This window comes from Aethalodelphis obliquidens, unplaced genomic scaffold, assembly GCF_003676395.1.
Source record: "Aethalodelphis obliquidens isolate GAN/ISIS:26980383/991018 unplaced genomic scaffold, ASM367639v1 scaffold23, whole genome shotgun sequence".
Lineage (NCBI taxonomy): Eukaryota > Metazoa > Chordata > Mammalia > Artiodactyla > Delphinidae > Aethalodelphis > Aethalodelphis obliquidens.
Window position 1 is genome coordinate 21,979,619 of NW_020837967.1, and position 21,327 is coordinate 22,000,945.

Consider the following 21,327-nt stretch of genomic DNA (forward strand, 5'->3'; position numbering starts at 1 on the left):
AAACTGTACCTGGTAATGTAGATGAGTTGAAGACAGAGGTTGGAGCTCAAGATCAAAGTGACTAGAATTTGCAGAGCAGAGTGCCAGACAAAAAGAAGCTGCACAGGGAAAGAGATGCAGAAATCTGCATAACATTCCCCTTGAGTGTCTTGCTGAGTATCAACCTGTGCATGCATCAGGCAAAACGCCTTGAGGGAGGGCAAAGAAAAACTGCTGGAAAAGGAACAATTACTGGGAAGTTGCAAGCCAAAAAATTCCCAGATCTCTGGGCTAGCAATCATTTGAGTTAACATCCAGAGTAGCAAGACCTAGTTGAGTACATGGGGCATTTAATAGCAATCTAAGAAAGGTCATATATTAACAGTAAGATTAGACTAGCCTTACAGTAAAAGCTACTCCAGATCCAGTTTGAAATGCTTAACAATAAGCCTCAAAAGAATCAAGATGGTCTGAAATTAACTGCCTCTGAGGACAATATCCAACAGTCCTTAAAAGATTACAGTAAACTCCAACACTCAAAAATGTAAAACCTACAATGTTAGGCTCCTCATAAAAAATTACTACAATGCTAAGAAACATGATAATGTCTTATAGCAATTAAATAAATTAAATTCATAATTAAGAACCTTCCCACAAAGAAAACTCCAGGCCCAGGTGGCTCCACTGATGAAATTCTATCATTTATAGAAGAACTGATACTTGTTCTTCACAAACTCTTACAGAAAATATAAGGCTATGTATAAATATAAAAACCATACAAATATGTTATGAGGAAACTACAAAAGTCACCTACAAAGATAAATGCAAAAATAATTAACAATATTTTAACAAGTGGGATGTAGCATAACATAAAACTGATGGTATATCATGACAAGTAGGATTTATCCCAGGAATGCAATACTGACTTAACATTCAAAAAAGGAATTGATATGATCACCATATTATCAGAATACAAGGGAAATGATATAATCATGTCAAAAGATGCAAAAAAAAAAAAGCATTTGACAAAACTCAAAACCTGTTCATAATACAAATTCTCAGAAAACGAAATAAAAGGAAATTTCCTCAACTTGATACAAGGCATCTATGAAAAATATACGACTAACATCTACAAAATGATAAATGACTGAATGTTCTCCCCTAAGATCTGGAAGAAGGCAAGGATGTCCACTGTCACACGTTTTATTCAACATTATAAAGAACGTCCTAGACAATGCAATAAGGCAAGAAAAAAAGTCACACTGGTTGGAAGGGAAAAGTAAAACTCTTTTTTTCTCAGGGAATATAACTGTACATGTTAAAAAATCAATATTAAAGTTACCAGAACTAATAAGTAAATACAGCAAAGTCACAGGATACTAGGTTAATAAATAAAAATAAGTGTAAGACTAGTATAATAAATATTACAAAATATAGCTGATACAAATTATAGAAGACCTAAATAAGTGAAGAGTGATACCATGTTCATGGATTGGAAGATTCTCTTTTATGAAGATATCAGTTCTTCCAAAACCAATCAGTGAAACTACAATCAAAATATCTTTTTTTTTTGGTAGAAATTGGCAAGCCGATTCTGAAATTTACACAGAAATGTAAATGAGAGTGTAGCCAAAATAATCTTGAAAAAGAAAATCAGAAGTTTGAGAACTTACGTTGCCTGAATTCAATACATATTATAAAGCTATAATAACCAGTTTTATATACACTTAGGAAAAAAAATGACCTCTACCTCAGACTACACACAAAAAGTAACTTTAACTGCGTCATAAGCCTAAATGTAAAAGCTCAAACTATAAAACTTCTAGAAGAAAACAGGAAAAAAATGGGGTAAACAAAGATTTCTTAGGACACACAAAAAAGTGTCCCATAAAAAAAAAAAAATAAGTAACTTCTGCACTTTGATGAACACAGTTAAGGAAATGAAAAGACAAGTTACAGATTTGGAGAAAATATTTGTCATACATATTTCTGACAAACAACTTCAATCCAGAAAACTTAAACAACTCTTAAAACTAAATGATAATAGCACAAACATACCAAATAAAAACTGGGAAAGAAATTTCATCACGAAAAACATAGAATGGATAATAAGCACATGAAAAAAATACTCAACATTATTAGTCACCAGGGAAATGCAAATTAAAATCACAATACCACTGTATGCTTGCAAGAGCAGCTAATATTTAAAATACTGACAACAGCAATTGTTGGTAGGGATGTGAAACAACTGAAACACTTAAACATTGATTGTGTGACTGTAAAATGGTATGAACATTATGGAAAACAGTTGGCATTTTCTCATAAAGTTAAAGAAATTTGCCATATGATATGGCAATTCTACTCCCAGGTATATATCCACAAGAAGTAAAAACAAAGTCCACACAAAAACTTGTACATGAATATTCATAGCAACTTTTTTATAACAGTCAAAAACTGGAAACAATCTAAATGTCAAACATTGTGTGAATGGATATACATTTTGTAGTATGAAATATTCCACTGTACAGAATATCACTGAACAATAATGAAGAGCCAACTACTGATAGATAACAACAATGTGGGTAAATGCAAAAAAACATTACACTAAACAAGAGAAGTCATACTCAAAAAAATTACACTCAAGATTCTATTTAGGATATGACTAGAACTGGAAAATTTAATCTGTAATGACTGAAAGCAGATCAACGGTTGCCTGGGGTTGGGGTCAGAGACTGAGTAAAACGAGGCATTAAGGAACATTTTAGGGTGTTCCTTAATGGATGGATGTTTTAAGTCTCGATTGCGGTTACACAGTATATATTGGTCAAAACTCAAACTACACATTTACAATGAGGGCAGTTTATTGTATGTAAATTATGGCTTCATGAGAAATTTGTGTGTCAAATTTTTTACGACGTGAAATTGGGAGAAAAACATAATTTCATATTATTTTAAAAATAACAAAAGTGTTAAAACACTTCTGCTGAGTTCATCACAGGCAAAACGGTATCTTTAACTTTGATGGGCTTCAACAAGAAGCATTCAACAAGTAATATCCAATCACTTTTTTTACTCTCTTTTTTTCACTCCTGCTATATATATATTACACGAGTAATGCTTAAAAATAAAGAATTAAGTAAAGTTTAATATCATTACAGAACCAAGAATTTAGAAGTCAAGCATATTCTTACATTTCAATTCTTTCTCTCAGAGACCAAAATATTGATCGTCTTTTTCTAAAGCTAGAAATTTAAAAAAAGGCAAAAAATAACACGCTATCTTCTGACAGAATTAAAAAATGTTAATTTAATTCCCTTCTCCTAAACTTTTTCATTTATATATGACTTATCTTCAAATGAAGACACCAGAAACCAGTATCTTACAGTATTCAATTATATTTTCCTTGCTATACATAGACTTATTAAAACAATATTGTTACTCACTTCAATTGTCTTGGCCAGTAACTGCGTGTGAGGAAAATTATACTTGTATACTTCATTAGCGACAGTGTTTATATCAACGGCAGCCACCACTTGTGCAGGTATACAGCTTTCTGTAATGATAAGTGGAATAACTTAAAAGGTAAAGTCCTTAACAACAATTTGTTCATCACAGAGAGAAGCCAAAAAAACAGAATTTTGTAGTACATTTCCTCACTTCCTCAATTATCTGGCCAGATCTCAGGTTGTCAGTGGACAACAAAGCCAGGAGGAGCTAGGCGCGAAGTAGAATATTTATGTGCCTCTGGTTCATCTCTCTCAACAGCATTCTCATGCTAAAAATAAGATTTAAATATTTTAGTCATTATCTCATATTTTCTTTCCTTCCTCCATTAAGATACACATTTATGAGTCGAATGGAAAGTTTTCCTAAATTAAAACAAACCAAAAACAGAAAAGTGAAGTACAGTAAGTCCCCTACATACCAACGAGTTCCGTTCTGAGAGCACATTCATAAGTCCAATTTGTTCGTAAGTCCAGCAAAGTTAGCCTAAGTACCCAACTAACACAATCGGCTACATAGTACTGTACTGTAATAGGTACTGTACTATAATACTTTTCACACAAATAATACATAACAAACAAACAAATGCAAAAACTAAAGAAAACATTTTTAATCTTACAGTTTCCATTATTGTCGCTTGGTGCTTCTTGGCAGTACCAGCTACATCACTGCTGCTTTTACACTTGCTTCAGGACATCCTCAGCTTGAAATAAAGATACTGTACTACTGTACTCTATACAGTACTGTACAGTAAAGTACACATAAGCAGAACCACTTGTAGAGGATGCACACATGTGACAATGTACGCCAGACACGTGAACTAACTTACGGGATTCGACATGAGAACACACGTTCACATCTTTGAAAGTTCGCAACTTGAAGGTTCGTATGTAGGGGACTTACTATATATTCTTAAAAGCCACATCACTAGGCTTCCCTGGTGGCGCAGTGGTTGAGAGTCCGCCTGCCGATGCAGGGGACACAGGCTCGTGCCCCGGTCCGGGAAGATCCCACGTGCCGCGGAGCGGCTGGGCCCGTGAGCCATGGCCGCTGAGCCTGCGCGTCCTGAACCTGTGCTCCGCAACGGGAGAGGCCACAACACTGAGAGGCCCGCGTACCGCAAAAAAAAAAAAAAAAAGCCACATCACTTGGAAATTTATAAATAAATTAACTAACATTTGTTCTTCAACTTCTAACATTAATACAATGCTGCTTCCCAATACCACTGAAAATGCTTTTAGGTAAGTTTTGCTAAGTTTCACGTAAATTTGTTTTGTTTTGTTTTCAAATAGCTTTATTGACATGCAACTCACATATCACAAAATTCACCTGTTGAAAGTTTAGGTAAGTTTTTAAAGGAGATGAAAAATTAATTGGTGTCCAAATCTAGAAAGCTCACAGACTAAAAATTAAAAATTTTGACAGAGAGAAGGTGAGAAGAGCAAGAGAAATAATTACAAGGGCATGTCTTCCTTCACTGCCCATCTGCCTTGCTGCTAAAGAAAGGTATTTTTTCATAATGCTTTCAGATTCAGAAAATTTTGTCACAGTCTTTAAATGGCAGTCAAAATTTCAACCATGTAAACGTAGCTGCTGTCACATTTGGCAATTATCACCCTCTTTGCACTTCTTCCCCAAACACATACAAACCAATTATGTGTAAACCCTGTCCCAAATCGGTAGAAAATGTGAAGAGTTTTTAAAATAAATGTATTTCAGAAATCTTAGGAAAATCATCAGAGAAAATGTTACAAAATTACATAGTAACTCCAAATAGCTATTTCTTTAATAACCATTTCTGTTCATAGTTAAATTAGGCAGCCCAAATATCAAAAAATGAAAAAGAAAAATATTAGGATGTGAGGAGCTAGGCTTCATGCAGCAGGCACCTGGAAATAAAACCCAGATCTCAGAAGATGGGGCAAGGAGGGAAGCTCACACACATTCAGGAAACAATCACAACCCTACACTGAGGCCTACAAAAGATAATGCCAGAGAGAAAACAGGGGATGAATGTGTCTAAGTAAATATTTACTTCATGTATACTACTAGCTAGGCTCAAGACCCTGGGCTAGGATCAGTTATCTTCTAGGTACCCTGCTGCCTTGTATGTAGGTCACTGGAACTTCAAGGTCCAGTTAGTAATATCATAGGCAGCTGCCTCTAAGTGAGTTTAAATTCAATAACTAGTTTACTTGCCTTTGTATGAAGTCAATTTAAGTTCTAAATTATATCTCTGTCAAAGGCATCAGAGAGATCTTGAAACATAAATCAAGGTTTTTAAACAAACTAAAAAAAATTAGTATACAAGGATCAATTTGCAAAATCACAAACCTTATAATCCAGGTCAAGAACTATACAACTACTAATCATTTTAAGAGAGCTCAGAATTAAATAACTTCACTGAACTATTCTACTGTTCTGCTAAATAAGATATGTTGTAATTAGCATGATGCTTGTCTTTCTGTTATATATACAGCAAGCTGGGATTGCCTGGAGTTAGTTGATGTGATTTTTCTCCTTTTTCAGGATGACTGAAAATCCACAGTGATGTGCCAAATCTCTACTATAACCAATAATTAATTTTATGTGCTTGTATTAAGTGCCTGGAAGACAGAAAAACTGATAAAACTCAACTGCCAAATGAGTGCTTTATGTGGTGATGAAAGAACTGATGAACCGAAAATTCTTTCTCAGGAAACAATAGATTTTTAAAGTCAATAAACAAGTGCACTGTTTGCACATATTTTAGACTGTTATAAAATAGGATCTACCGCATGACCTAAAAAGTTATTTCCATGACGAAAAATAAACATACTAAGCCCTTACTGACACGAATTCAACCTGCCTTTTCAAAACAGATTGTTTTGGGGTATGAGTGTGTAACCAAGGAAAAAGTTGAACTTATAAATAACACTCTTAAAATCAAGCCTTTCAATTCTATCAAAATCTTAAATTGAGCTCCAAAGACAAGTTGTTTTGGTATTTCTTACTGTACACTTTAAATCTATAGCCTCCAAAAATCTTTGTTAAGCTGTACACACAGATTTTGAAAATGTTTAACTAAAAATAACCAAAAAAATATAATTCAACAGATTTTTGCCTAAGTGAGCTCCATCACTTAACCTATCCAGGAGTAGTAATTCTCAAAGGGGAGAGAGAATTGGGGAAATGGGATCCACAGGATCTTCTGGGGAAGGAGAAGGAGAGGATGGGTTTTCAACACTTTGATCTATTGCTTTACCTGGATTTTATTCATGGTATTTCAGTTATTATTCTGGACTGCATATTTATCAACAAGAAGCATAGATACTAAGACATTCCAGTTAGAGAAATGCAACATTGGGGGCTTCCCTGGCGGTGCAGCGGTTGAGAATCTGCCTACCAATGCAGGGGGCACGGGTTCGAGCCGTGGTCTGGGAAGATCCCACATGCTGCGGAGCAACTAGGCCCGTGAGCCACAACTACTGAGCCTGCACGTCTGGAGCCTGTGCTCCGCAACAGGAGAGGCCGCGATAGTGAAAGGCCCACACACCGCAATGAAGAGTGGCCCCCACTTGCCGCAACTAGACGAAAGCCCTCGCACAGAAACGAAGACCCAACACAGTCAAAAATAAATAAATAAATAAATAAAAATTTAAAAAAGTAGAAAAAAGAAATGCAACATAAATGATTTTAAAGGATTGTCAGATTAGATCTACAAGGAAAGTTTAAGGGGTATCATACTCCCATTTATATGCGATCTAAACTAAAAACCAGCAGATTTAATTATGTCAAGAGAGACTTCTAGGTGAAATGCTAGAAATGTCATGGAAAATGAAGATTGGTTCAAGATGGCATAGTAGAAGAATGTGTGCTCATCCCCTCTTGCAAGAGCACTGGAATCACAACTAACAGCTGAGCAATCATCGACAGGAAGACACTGGAACTCACAAAAAAGATACCCCACATCCAAAGACAAAGGAGAAACTGCAGTGAGACGGTAGGAGGGGCGCAATCACGATAAAATAAAATTGCATAACCGCTGGGTGGACGACTTACAAACTGGAGAACAATTATACCACAGAAGTCCACCCACTGGAATGAAGGTTCTGAGCCCCACATCAGGCTTCCCAACCTGGGGGGTCCGGCAACGGGAGGAGCAATTCCCAGAGAATCAGACTTTGAAGGCTAGCGGGATTTGACTGCAGGACTTCAACAGGACTGGGGGAAACAGAGACTCCACTCTTGGAGGGCACACCCAAAGTAATGTGTGCATCAGGACACAGGGGGAAGAAGTAGTGACCCCATAGGAAACTAAACCAGACGTACCTGCTAGTGTTGGAGGGTCTCCTGCAGAGGCAGGGGTGCCTGTGGCTCACCGTGGGGACAAGTACTACTCTGGGAAGTACTCCTTGGTGTGAGCCCCCCCAGAGTCCACCATTTGCCCCACCAAAGAGCCAGGTAGGCTCCAGTGCTGGGCCGCCTCAGGCCAAACAACCAACAGGTAGGGAACCCAGCCCCACCCAGCCCCACCCATCAACAGACAAGCTATTAAAGTTTTACTGAGCTCTGCCCACCAGAGCAACACCCAGCTCTACCCACCACCAGTCCCTCCCATCAGGAAGCTTTCAAAAGCCTCTTAGATAGCCTCATCCACCAGAAGGCAGAGAGCAGAAGCAAGAAGAACTACAATTCTTCAGCCTGTGGAATGAAAACCACAGTCACAGAAAGATAGACAAAATGAAAAGGCACAGGGCTATGTACCAGATGAATGAACAAGATAAAACCCCAGAAAAACAACTAAATGAAGTGGAGATAGGCAGCCTTCCAGAAAAAGAATTGAGAATAATGATAGTGACGATGATCCAGGACCTCAGAAAAAGAATAGAGGTAAAGATTGAGAAGATGCAAGAAATGTTTAACAAAGACCTAGAAGAATTAAAGAACAAACAAACAGAGATGAACAATACAATAACTGAAATGAAAAATACACTAGAAGGGATCAATAGCAGAATAATTGAGGCAGGGACCTCCCTGATGGCACAGTGGTTAAGAATCCACCTGCCAATGCAGGGGACACAGGTTCAAGTCCTGGTCCAGGAAGATTCCACATGCCACAGAGCAACGAAGCTCATGCGCCACAACTACTGAGCCTGTGCTCTAGAGCCTGCAAGCCATAACTACTGAGCCCGTGTGCCATGACTACTGAAGCCCGTGCACTTAGAGCCAATACTCCACAACAAGAGAAGCCACCTCAATGAGAAGCCTGCACACCGCAATGAAGAGTAGGTAGCCCCCGTTCGCCACAACTAGAGAAAGCCCACGTGCAGCAACAAAGACCCAACATACCCAAAAATAAATAAATAAATGTTAAAAATGTTAAAAAAAAAGAATAATTGAGGCAGAAGAATGGATAAGTGACCTGTAAGACAGAATGGTGGAATTCACTGCTACAGAACAGAATAAAGAAAAAAGAATGAAAAGAATTGAAGACAGCCTAAGAGACCTCTGGGACAACATTAAACTCACCAACATTTGCATTATAGGGGTCCCAGAAGAAGAGAGAGAAAAAGGACCCGAGAAAATATTTGAAGAGATTATAGTCAAAAACTTCCCTAACATGGGAAAGGAAATAGCCACCCAAGTCCAGGAAGTGCAGAGAGTCCCAGGCAGGATAAACCCAAGGAGAAACACCGAGACACGTAGCAATCAAATTGACAAAAATTAAAGACAAAGAAAAATTATTAAAAGCAACAAAGGAAAAATGACAAATAACATACAGGGGAACTCCCATAAGGTTAACAGCTGATTTCTCAGCAGAAACTCTACAAGCCAGAAGGGAGTGGCATGATATATTTAAAGTGATGGAAGGGAAGAACCTACAACCAAGATTACTCTACCTGGCCAGGATCTCATTCAGATTCCATGGAGAAATCAAAAGCTTTACAGACAAGCAAAAGCTAAGAGAATTCAGCACCACCAAACCAGCTTTACAGCAAATGCTAAAGGAACTTCTGTAAGTGGGGAAACACAAGGGAAGAAAAGGACCTACAAAAACAAACCCAGAACAATTAATAAAATGGTAATAGGAACATATATATTGATAATTACCTGAAATGTGAATGGATTAAATGTTCCAACCAAAAGACACAGGTTCGCTGAGTGGATACAAAAACAAAACCCGTATATATGTTGTCTACAAGGACCCACTTCAGACCTAGGGACACATACAGACTGAAAGTGAGGGGATGGAAAAAGATATTCCATGCAAATGGAAATTAAAAGAAAGCTGGAGTAGCAATCCTCATATCAGATAAAATAGACTTTAAAATAAAGAATGTTACAAGAGACAATGAAGGACACTACATAATGATCAAGAGATCAATCCAAGAAGAAGATATAACAATTATAAATATATATGCACCCAACATAGAAGCGCCTCAATACATAAGGCAAATGCTAATAGCCATAAAACAGGAAATCAACAGTAACACAATAATAGTGGGGGACTTTAACACCTCACTTACACCAATGGACAGATCATCCAGACAAAAAATTAATAAGGAAACACAAGCTTTAAATAACACAATAGACCAAACAGATTTAATTGATATTTATAGGACATTCCATCTAAAAACAGCAATATTACACTTTCTTCTCAAGTGCACATGGAACATTCTCCAGGATAGATCACATCTTGGGTCACAAATCAAGCCTTGGTAAATTTAAGAAAATTGAAATCATATCATGCATCTTTTCCAATGACAGTGCTATGAGATTAGAAATAAATTACAGGTGAAAAACGTAAAAAACACGAACACATGGAGGCTAAACAATATGTTACTAAATAACCAAGAGATCACTGAAGAAATCAAAGAGGAAATCAAAAAATACCTAGAGACAAATGACAATGAAAACACGACAATCCAAAACCTATGGGATGCAACAAAAGCAGTTCTATGAGGGAAGTTTATAGGAATACAATCCTACCTCAGCAAACAAGAAAAATCTCAAATAAAAAATCTACCCTTACACCTAAAGGAACTAGAGAAAGAACAAACAAAACCCAAAGTTAGTAGAAGGAAAGAAATCATAAAGATCAGAGCAGAAATAAATGAAATAGAAACAAAGAAAACAATAGCAAAGATCAATAAAACTAAAAGCTGTTTATTTGAGGAGGTAAACAAAATTGATAAACCTTTAGCCAGACTGATCAAGAAAAAGAGGGAGAGGACTCAAATCAATAAAATTATAAATGAAAAAGGAGAAGTTACAACAGACACCACAGAAATACAAAGCATCATAAGAGACTACTACAAGTGACTCTATGCCAATAAAATGGACAACCTGGAAGAAATGAACACGTTCTTAGAAAGGTATAACCTTCCAACACTGAACCAGGAAGAAACAGAAAACATGAACGGGCCAATCACAAGTAATGACATTGAAACTGTGATTAAAAATCTTCCAACAAACAAAAGTCCAGGAACAGATGGCTTCACAGGTGAATTCTATCAAACATTTAGAGAAGAGCTAACACCCATCCTTCTCAAACTCTTCCAAAACACTGCAGAGGAAGGAACACTCCCAAACTCATTCTATGAGGCTGCCATCACCCTAATACCAAAACCAGACAAAGGTACTACAAAAAAAAGAAAATTAGAGACCAATATCACTGATGAATATAGATGCAAAAATTCTCAACAAAATACTAGCAAACAGAATCCAACAACACATTAAAAGGATCATACCTCATGATCAAGTGGGATTTATCCCAGGGATGCAAGGATTCTTCCATATATGCAAGTCAATCAATATGATATATCATATTAACAAATTGAAGAATAAAAGCCATATGATCATCTCAATAGATGCAGAAAAAGCTTTTGACAAAATTCAACACCCATTTATGATAAAAACACTCCAGAAAGTTGGCATAGAGGGAACCTACCTCAACATAATAAAGGCCATATATGACAAACCCACAGCAAACATCATTCTCAATGGTGAAAAACTGAAAGCATTTCCTCTAAGATCGGGAACAAGACAAGGACATCCACTCTCGCCACTATTATTCAACATAGTTTTGGAAGTCCTAGCCATGGTAATCAGAGAAGAAAAAGACATAAAAGGAATCTAAATTGGAAATGAAGAAGTAAAACTGTCACTGTTTGCAGATGACATGATACTATACATAGAGAATCCTAAAGATGCTACCAGAAAACTACTAAAGCTAATCAATGAATTTGGTAAAGTTGCAGTATACAAAATTAATGCACAGAAATCTCTTGCATTCCTATACACTAACAATGAAAGATCAGAAAGAGAAATGAAGGAAACAATCCCATTCACCATTGCAATGAAAAGAATAAATTACCTAGGAATAAACTTACCTAAGGAGGTAAAAGACCTGTACTCAGAATACTGTAAGACACTGATGAAAGAAATCAAAGATGATATAAACAGATGGAGAGATATACCATGTTCTTCGACTGGAAAAATCAATAATGTGCAAATGACTTTCCTACCCAAAGCAATCTACAGATTCAATGCAATCCCTATCAAATTACCAATAGCATTTTTTTTATAGAAGTGGAACAAAAAAAGTCTTAAAATTTGTATGGAGACACAAAAGACCCTGAATAGCCAAAGCAATCTTAAGGAAAAAAAAACAGAGCTGGAGGAATCAGACTCCCTGACTTCAGACTATACTACAAAGCTACAGTAATCAAGACAGTATAGTACTGGCACAAAAACAGAAATATAGATCAATAGAACAGGATAGAAAGCCCAGAGATAACTCACGCACCTATGGTCAACTAATCTATGAGAAAGGAGGCAAGGATATACAATGGAGAAAAGACAGTCTCTTCATTAAGCGGTTCTGTGAAAACTGGACAGCTACATGTCAAAGAATGAAATTAGAACACTCTCTAACACTATACACAAAAATAAACTCAAAACTTAGGCAGAAGACCTAAATAGACATTTCTCCAAAGAAGACATACAGATGGCCAAGAGGCACATGAAAAGCTGCTCAACATCACTAATTATTAGAGAAATGAAAATCAAAACTACAATGAGGTATCAGCTCACACCAGTTAGAATGGGCATCATCAGAAAATCTACAAACAGCAAATGCTGGAGAGGGTGTGGAGAAAAGGGAACCCTCTTGCGCTGTTGGTCGGAATGTAAATTGATACAGTCACTGTGGAGAACAGTATGGACGTTCCTTAAAAAACTAAAAATAGAACTACCATATGCCCCAGCAATCCCACTGCTGGGCATATACCCTGAGAAAACCATAATTCAAAAAGACACATGCACCCCAATGTTCACTGCAGCTCTATTTACAACAGCCAGGTCATAGAAGCAACCTAAATGCCCATCAACAGACAAATGGATAAAGAAGATGTCATACATATATACAATGGAATATTACTCAGCCATATAAAGGAACGAAATTGGATCATTTGTAGAGATGTGGATGGACCTAGAGACTGTCATACAGAGTGAAGTCAGAAAGAGAAAAACAAATATCATATATTAACACATATATGTGGAATCTAGAAAAATGGTACAGATGAACGGGTTTGCAAGGCAGAAATAGAGACAGATTTAGAGAACAAACATATGGACAACAAGGGGGAAAAGTGGCGGGGGGGATGAATTTGGAGATTGGGATTGACATGTATACACTAATGTGCATAAAATAGATAACTAATAAGAACCTGCTGTATAAAAAATAAAATAATTTTTTTAAAAAATAATAAGTGATAGAGAAAATACAAAAAAAAACCCAAAAAACAAAAAAGAAATGTCACTGAAAATACATGCATAATTCTTGCTCTTAAATATGTTTCTTATTAAAGTGAGCAAGAAACACACACACACACACACACACACACACAAACACACACCACCTTTGAATAATGGTTATTTTCCTTCTTTTTCTGATCACACTTTCTGGAAAAGTTGAAGGGGAGAACATCTGGTTGGTAGTAGTAAAAAGGTACAAGTTCACACGCTACCTGCCTTTCCTAACCAAATGCATCAAACAGTTTAATTGTTCATGGATAGCTAAGGTGGGGAAGAAAATCAATATTTTAAAATGTAAATATAAAATTAACTGGCCTACTTTGAAATAAGTAGCTTTTTTTCTTCTTTTCCTTATTTTTTTTTTGGTGAACTGTATCTCATATAGGTGAGTAATTCTTGAATTACCTCATTATAATCACATCTGAAACATCTAATCAGATATGTTAACACTGACATCTAGTTGTGAAATGGAAGATCAGTTGAATACATCTAATGTCTATTTCTTTTCATTCAAAGTGATAGTTTAATTAAGAATAAAAGTATTAAGCAAAAACAGACATGCAAGGATTCTGAGTTTAAAATAATTACCAAAGTATATTACTTGTTTCTTTTTAAAGATTCTTGCATTTCAAAAATCACAAAATTGGTTACATTTCTTTACACTAACAATGAAATATCAGAAAGGGAATGTAAAAAAAAACAGTCCCTTTTAAAATCACACACACACACACACACACACACACACACACACCAAAAAAGAAACAAAAACAAAAAACTTAGGAATAAACCTGACCAAGGAGGTGAAAGACTTATATGCTGAAAACTATAAAACATTAACAAAGGAGACTGAAGATGATACAAAGAAATGGAAAGATATCCCATGCTCTTGGATTGGAAGAATTCATATTGTTGAAATGGCCATACTACCCAAAGCAATCTACAGATTTAAGGCAATCCCTATCAAATTACCCATAACATTTTTCACATAACTAGAACAAACAACCCTAAAATTTATATGGAACCAGAACTGCCAAAGCAATCCTGAAGAAAAAGAACAAAGCAAGAGGTATAACCCTCCCAGACTTCAGACAATACTATAAAGCTATGGTAATCAAAATGGCATGGTACTGGCACAAAAACAGACATATGGATCAACGGAACAGAATAGAGAGCCCAGAAATAAACCCACACACATACGGACAATTAATCTTCAACAAAGGAGTCAAGAATATAATACAACGGGGAAGTCTCTTCAATAAACAGTATTGGGAAAGTTGGACAGCCTCATGTAAATCAATAAAGTTAGAACACACCCTCACACTATACACAAAAATAAACTCAAAATGGCTTAAAGGCTTAAACGTTAAGACATGACACCATAAAACTCCTAGAAGAGAACATAGGGAAAACATTCTCTGACATAAATCGTATCAATGTTTTCTTAGGTCAGTCTCCCAATGCAACAGAAATAAAAACAAAAATAAACAAATGGGACCTAATGAAACTTAGAACCTTTTGCACAGCAAAGTAAACCATAAACAAAATGAACCTAAAACAACCTAGAGAATGGGAGAAAATACGTGCAAATGATGCGACTGACAAGGGCTTAATTTCCAAAATATACAAACAGCTCATACAACTCAACAACAGCAACGAAAAAAAAAAACCAATCAAAAATGGGCAGAACTAAATAGACATTTCTCTAAAGAAGACATACAGATGGCCAACAGGCACATGAAAAGATGCTCAACATCACTAATTATTAGAGAAATGCACATCAAAACTACAGTGAAGTATCACCTCACCAGTCAGAATGGCCATCATTAAAAAGTCTACAAATAATAAATGCTGGAGAGGGAGTGGAGAAAAGGGAACCCTCCTACAATGTTGGTGGGAATGTAAGTTGGTGCAGCCATTATGGAAAACAGTGTGGAGGGTCCTCAAAAAACTAAAAATAGAGTTGCCATATGATCCAACAATCCCCCTCCTGGGCATATACCCAGACAAAACTATAACTTAAAAAGATACATGCACCCCTATGTTCACAGCAGCACTATTCAGAACAGCCAAGATATGGAAACAATGTAAATGTCCATCGACAGATGATTGGATAAAGAAGATGTGATACATATATACAATGGAATACTACTGAGCCATAAAAAAGAACAATTGAGCTATTTGTAATGAGGTGGATAGACCTAGAGTCTGTCATACAGAGTGAAGTAAGTCAGAAAGAGAAAGACAAATACCGTATGCTAACACACATATATGGAATTTAAGAAAAAAAATGTCATGAAGAACCTAGGGGTAAGATAGGAATAAAGACACAGACCTACTGGAGAACGGACTTGAGGATATGGGGAGGGGGAAGGGTGAGCTGTGACAGGGCGAGAGAGAGGCATGGACATATATAACTACCAAACGTAAGGTAGATAGCTAGTGGGAAGCAGCCACATGGCACAGGGATATCGGCTCGGTGCTTTGTGACTGCCTGGAGGGGTGGGATGGGGGGGTGGGAGGGAGGGAGATGCAAGAGGAAGAGATATGGGAACATATGTATATGTATAACTGATTCACTTTGTTATAAAGCAGAAACTAACACATCATTGTAAAGCAATTATACCCCAATAAAGATGTTAAAAAAAAAAAGAACAAAATAATGCCATTTGCAGCAACATGGATGGACATAGAGATTATCATCCTAAGCGAAGTAAGTATAAAGTATATGTATATGTATGCACGTTAAGAAAAACAGCAAATGTTGACAGGAGCTGTATCTTGATGGTAGAGGTGTGCGCCAGCAAACAGTTGTAACTCAATGCATTATTTTGTCCCATCAACACAATAGTCAAAAGAATAGAAAACAATAAGAATTAAACTACATGGACATAGTTTTTTTAGAGATCAACAAGAATTAGCACATGGCCCAAAATATGAGTTGAAAGCTACCTATTTAAATACTTAATAGAATTCAAGGGATAGAAAACTGTCTTCTCCATTTTTCTCATGACATTTAAGACCTTCACCTTAAGCTCTTAAATTAAGGGCACAACCATGTTTAAAAACACATTTATCTAAATAAACACATGTAATCCAGCCTATTACAGGTTTAAACAATGAAGACTATTTTATATAAATTTGCTGTGAGTAGATGAACATCTATGAATGGTTCATCACTATAAAATGTTGAAACGTTTTTAGTGATGCTTTCTCCTAATTTAAAAGATGACAATTTCTGACATAGTCATTCTGACAAAGTCAATGAAAAAATGACAAGTGATATAAGCATCAGTACCTAGTTAGTTGTGAATGAAAAAAAAAGACTTGTAAAAATATAATTATGTTATCGATCATAAAGATCCCTAAGATTAAACTAGAAACGTCTCTCCTGCCATTGAGCTCCTCTTTACTTTATAGTAAACCCTCCTTGAAAGCTTATACTGTATTTTTCATCATTATAAACTTTATGAAGTTTTAAACCCTATCCTGAATTTCTGCTATAGGCACTTCTAAATGAAGAATTAAGTTTCAGAATTCTGCACTAGCCCAGAAAGTACAAGCTGGTCCTAAGACCTCAAAGGAAAATGCACTTCAATTACTTCATTCCTCATTTTCCTCCTCCATACTCCTCCTGGCTAGTATATGCAAACCTTTTTCCACTAAGTCACATAGTAGTCGACAAATATTATCTATCATTGTTTTTTTTAAATCAAGGCTGTCACAGGCACACCCTACAGAGATCTTTTATTCAAAGTGTGTGTGTGTGTGTGCACACGTGTGCGTCTGTTCACGTGTCCCGAGAAAGAACAATTTAGAATATGGATATCTAACTAGTTAGCTCTTTCTCTGCCTGTGTTTGAATTTTAGCTCCACCATTTCCAACTGTGTGACTTAGACAAGTTCCTTGACCTCCTTATGCCTCAGTGTCTTTACCTGTAAAACAGAGATAATAAAGTATCTACGTCATAGTCTTCTAAGGATTAAATTAATTAATACCTATGAAGCTCTTACATTTGTGCTGGCCATATAGTAATCACTCAGTAAACATTTGCTATTATTATTATCAAAAGTAAGAATATCAAATGCTAAGAAAAACCAGGTGTGATAGGAATTCTCACTACAGATATGAACATCAAGTGAGGATTCAGTGTTTTAGGAGTAGTTTGACAGTATGTATCCAAAGTGTTAAAAATTGCTTTGGACTTACCAATCTTATCTTTGGGCACATATCCTAAGATATGGCAGGCAGAATACCGACCCCTCAAAGACGTCCACATCCTAACCCCTGAAGCCTGTGAAATGTTACCTTACATGGCAATGGGGACTTTGCAGATATGACTAAGGATCGTATTGAAAAGAGGAGATTATCCTGGCTTAAGATGATAGGCTTGATGTAATCACAAGAAGGATGGAGGAGGGTTAGAGTCAGAGAAGGAGATGTGATGAGGGAAGCAGAGGTCAGAGAGAAAGATGCGAAGATGCTACACTTCTGGCTTTGAAGATGCAGGAAGGGGTCATAAGCCACCTGTAGGGTGACCCAAAGACACTGGAGAAGGCCAGGAAACAGATTCTCTCCTATGGCCTTCAGAAGGAACCAGCCCCGGCAACACCTTGATTTTAAGACAGCTGACCTCCAGCACTGTAAGATAATATATTTGTGTTGCTTTAAGCCACTAAGTTTATGGTAAATTGTTATAGCAGCAATAGAAAACTAATATATAAGGCAATACAGAGATGTAGAGAAAAGATTCACATAAAGCATAAATGTTATTTTATTTATAATAGTGAAAATTACAAGCAACCTATTTGTGGAAATTCCATAAAATGGAATGTCACACAACCATTAAAAACCAAGTTTACAGGCTTCCCTGGTAGCGCAGTGGTTGAGGGTCTGCCTGCCAATGTAGGGGACACGGGTTCGTGCCCCGGTCCGGGAAGATCCCACATGCCGCGGAGCGGCTGGGCCCGTGAGCCATGGCCGCTGAGCCTGTGCATCCGGAGCCTGTGCTCCGCAATGGGAGAGGCCACAACCGTGAGAGGCCTGCATACCGCAAAAAAAAAAAAACAAGTTTACAAAAGTACATTTAATGGCAAGGAAAAATTCAAGATATTCTAAGTGAAAAAAGAAAGCTATAATTTAATGTTCATGGACACATGCAGAATGCAGACTGAAAACATATCATCTAAATCCTCAGCAGGGTTTATCCCTGCATGAACATCACATATGATTTTTATTTTTAAATTTTCTTCTTCATTTGTGTAGCATCAGTACTTGGGCAGACCATAATCTCTGGAGGAAAGAATACGGCATGTCTATATGTATCCCCATCACACAGCACAGTAACTGACACAGAAACCAGTCAATAATTATGTCCTGAATGAATAAATGAGTATGTTTTCAGTACTTCCCAATTTTTAATAAATGTATTATAGATACAGTTAAAAATAAAAAGAGCACTAAATGTAAAAATGATTTTTTTTTGGGGGGGCACACCATGTGGCATGTGGGATCTTAGTTCCCCAACCAGGGGTCGAACCCATGCCCCCTCCATTGGGAGCCCAGAGTCTTAACCACCAGACCACCAGGGAAGTCCTTCAAAATGATATTTTTTAAATATTCAACTTCACTAGTAATCAAAAAATTAAAATAACAATTTCACCTAGTAAATTCTATAGTCTTAAATACTATATTGGCATATTTATGGTCACACAAACACTATGAGATTTAACTGGTATGTCCTTTTAAAAAGGAACTTGACAATATCATCAATCTTTAAAATGCTCATACCCTATAACTTATTCACTCATTCAACAAATATTAATTGAGCATCTGCTCTGTGCAAGCACTATTCTTGATGCCAGGGATACAACAGTGAACAAAATAGAACAAAACAAACAAATCCTTACACACACAAAACAAAATTCCGACACAAAACATCCCAACCTTATAGAGCTTATGTTTTAGAAAGGGAGGCAATTAAAAACATAAACAAGTAAAACAGATAGTACGATGGGCAGTAATTAGTGCTGAGGGTAAAAATCAAACAGAAAGGGGTACAGGGAGGCAGGGCAGAGGGTGCAGTTTTGGATACTGGCCAGGGAAGCCCTGAGAAGATGCCATTAGAGTAAACACGAAGGACTAGGCGTGTGTCTGTGTGGGGCACAGCATCCCAGGCAAGGGAGCAGCAAGTGCAACCGCACTGAAACAGGAATGCTCTTGGTGCTCGTAGGACAGCAAGACCACCATCCCCACTCCACTCCCGGGAGCTCATGCTGACAGCAGGACAATGTGCATCCTCCCCGACCTATTTCTGTGTCCACACTCATCCACATTACACACACACATATACTGTACGTACGTGCCCGAATATAAGACAACTAGCGTAAAAGCCAGTTGCCCATTTTCCACATGAGAATATCCAAAATTAGATGTACAGCCATTTCCATTATATAGACAATGAAAGGAAATGACTTCATATTATATAATTTATTAATTTCATTATATAAACATATTTTAAATAACAGTCCTATTATGTTCATTTAGAACTATTACTTTTTCCACTCAAATTTCATGAAACCATTTTATTCTATATGCATCTTTGAAATCATGGTCTTTATCATCCATAAAGCCACTTTTCAAGTTATCTAACACAGTTTTCAAAAGCACATCAACTTCTGTTCAGAGTTACTTAAGATCCAGCATTTTTTGAATTCATGCATGATAATGTCCCTGGAAATTTTATGCCAACCACAAATACCCACTAGCTATTTGTGATCTCCACAAAGTAACCCTGTACTGTATTGCTTTCTAATGTAATTTCTAGAAGGTCTGTTTACAATGGTATCTAATACCTGTAATGGTAAGGTCATCCTCCCAAAAATTACCTCTAAATTCAGCTGTATGATTTTTCATCAATTCCATCAAGTGACCTCAACAAGCATCCTAAACTGGTATTACGTTTTTTCAGGCTAATGTAACTTATCCAAGCAGCATTTTATTACTTTGCTGTTCAAAATACAGTAGTTGAGGAATATGAAGATCCTTCATGAGAACTAAAATATAAGGTCACATCCTCTTTTTGGAGTACTATAACTTTTGGGGGAAAAATGAATATATTGCATTGAAGACAAATATGTCGTAAGACAAATGTGTCTTATGACAAATATGTCTTTAAGGGCATATGTATATATGTTTGGGTTTTGGTTTTGTTTTTATTTTAAATAATGAAATCACAAGCCCTTTGTTGTTACAATCATGGGAGAAATGCAAAAGAATCTCGTATTAGAAACAGACCTCTGGATTTTAAGTATGTTTCCCTAGCCAGATACTGAAATGCCAACCCACAAAAAAATCTGTAAAATTATAGATTCACATCTTTTCCCCTCAAGCATGGTCACCAACATTCTGACAGTTCAAAATTAACTGGAGGAAATCTCATTGGATGGAGAGTAAAGCAGAGATAAATGATCAGTAGTAAGCAAAAATCCACAACATTTTTTTTTTTTTTAACAATCAACTCAGCAAATAATAACCACAAAAGTAAAATGAGGCCACAAAAATAAAATGCCTTCTGAAGAAACAGAGAAATTACTCTGGAACTTTATTACCATCTGAATCTCAGGGATTTTAGGAAAAAAATTGAAATAAGGTAAAATTACTTATTTAGTATCTCTTATTTGATCTATTAAAGTTTGAAGTACTTCTAACTAGAATTGTGTAACTGTAAAGCCTTTGAATTATGGATTCTTTTTGGACCGAAATTCACCTATAATTAAGGCACATGCCAGAGTCTATGAGGGTCGTATACGTGTTAAAAGGCTCTGGCATTTGTTGCTTAAAGTAAGTCTCATTCACTGAGTACAAAGGGATTATTAAATTCGCTATTAAGTTTGAACAAAAATCACTAAGAGATGCTTAAGAACTGTTATGATTAACTCTCTAATAGAGTTGTTTTACTTTTTTTTTTTTTTTTTTTGCGGTACGCGGGCCTCTCACTGCTGTGGCCTCTCCCATTGCGGAGCAGAGGCTCCGGACCCGCAGGC

General features: G+C 36.5%; 1 protein-coding gene across 6 annotated transcripts in view; it reads right to left on the minus strand.

Annotated features, from left to right (window-relative positions):
• The window catches only part of TRDMT1 (tRNA aspartic acid methyltransferase 1), a 59,513-nt gene that overhangs the window by 23,827 nt on the left and 14,359 nt on the right, over positions 1–21,327 (minus strand). For all 6 annotated transcript variants that reach the window (XM_027121971.1, XM_027121974.1, XM_027121972.1 and 3 more), the window contains exon 2: positions 3,423–3,532. In XM_027121971.1, the coding sequence (XP_026977772.1) occupies positions 3,423–3,478 (56 nt within the window). In that variant the 5' untranslated portion in view covers positions 3,479–3,532. The remainder of the gene's footprint in view (positions 1–3,422; positions 3,533–21,327) is intronic.